This window comes from Entamoeba dispar, genomic scaffold (assembly GCF_000209125.1).
Source record: "Entamoeba dispar SAW760 scf_1105229459445 genomic scaffold, whole genome shotgun sequence".
NCBI lineage: Eukaryota > Evosea > Mastigamoebida > Endamoebidae > Entamoeba > Entamoeba dispar.
Genome location: NW_001853696.1, coordinates 68 through 1,045, shown reverse-complemented (window position 1 = coordinate 1,045; position 978 = coordinate 68). Strand labels below are relative to the sequence as shown.

The window sequence follows — 978 nt, the reverse complement described above, 5'->3', positions numbered from 1 at the left end:
TATTGTTTCTTCTTAAAATAAAGTGGTGAATATAATGTTTCATTAACAAGAGAAGATAAAGATATTAATTGAGATGTTAAATTATTAATTTCATTCATATTTGTTGTATTTAATGTTATTAATTGTGATACATCATCTCTAACATCATCAATATATATATTTGTTTCTTTCATTTTCTCTTTTATTTCATCAATTTCATTATTTGATAGAATATCTTTAACATTAATTGTTGTCATTCCATCTGATGATTTAATTGTATCAAGATAAATTGTATTATTGTTAAAATATCTTGTTGTTAAAATATTATTTTTATTTAAATATTTTGAACCAATTGCTTCCATTTAATAATGTAAATTAAGTTCTAAGATAAAATATTCATCCCAAATTCCAAGTGGCATAATAATATTTCCTTTATAATCTTTAAACCATATTTCTATTGAAGTTATATTTTTATTAATATTAAAATGTTTTGGTGTCATATTTCCATATGTTGAAAAACATATCATTTGATCATTTTCAGGTGAATCATAATTAAATGAACCATGACAACTAACACCAATATCTAATTGACCATTCAAATTAAAATAAACAAAATTCAATACTTCTATTGTTTTAGGATAATTTTCAGAAGTAATAAATTCCCATGGTAAATTCACTTTCCATTTCCCTGTTGTTATATTTGGAGATGTATTTTCTCTTGTGATTGTTAAATATCTTTGATTACTCATTAATATGATGTTTTAAGATGAACTTAATAATCATCTAAACTAAAAATATTTATTTAATAAATACCATGTCAGTTGAAACTATTCAACATCAAAATCAATCAAACACTATGGAAGAAGAAACAACTAAAGATACTTCATCAACTACAATAATTCCACAATCACCTAGTCAAAATCAAACAAATGGTACTTCATCACAATTAACACAAAATGATAAGACTGATACTCTTGGTTATTTAAACACAATGAAATA

At 22.5% G+C, this 978-nt stretch overlaps 1 protein-coding gene across 1 annotated transcript, besides 3 other annotated features; it reads right to left on the bottom strand.

The window, feature by feature from the left end:
* Positions 1 to 295: 295 nt before the first annotated feature.
* Positions 296 to 324: a sequence feature (AT_rich).
* Positions 325 to 341: 17 nt separating this feature from the next.
* EDI_005570 (uncharacterized protein) lies at positions 342 to 728 on the bottom strand (the record flags this gene model as incomplete). The annotated part of the gene is made up of 1 exon (XM_001735818.1): positions 342 to 728. The coding sequence occupies one exon, from the start codon at positions 726 to 728 to the stop codon at positions 342 to 344; it is 387 nt and encodes a 128-aa protein (XP_001735870.1).
* Positions 443 to 466: a sequence feature (AT_rich).
* A 40-nt stretch (positions 729 to 768) lies between the features above and the next one.
* Positions 769 to 791: a sequence feature (AT_rich).
* Positions 792 to 978: the final 187 nt, after the last annotated feature.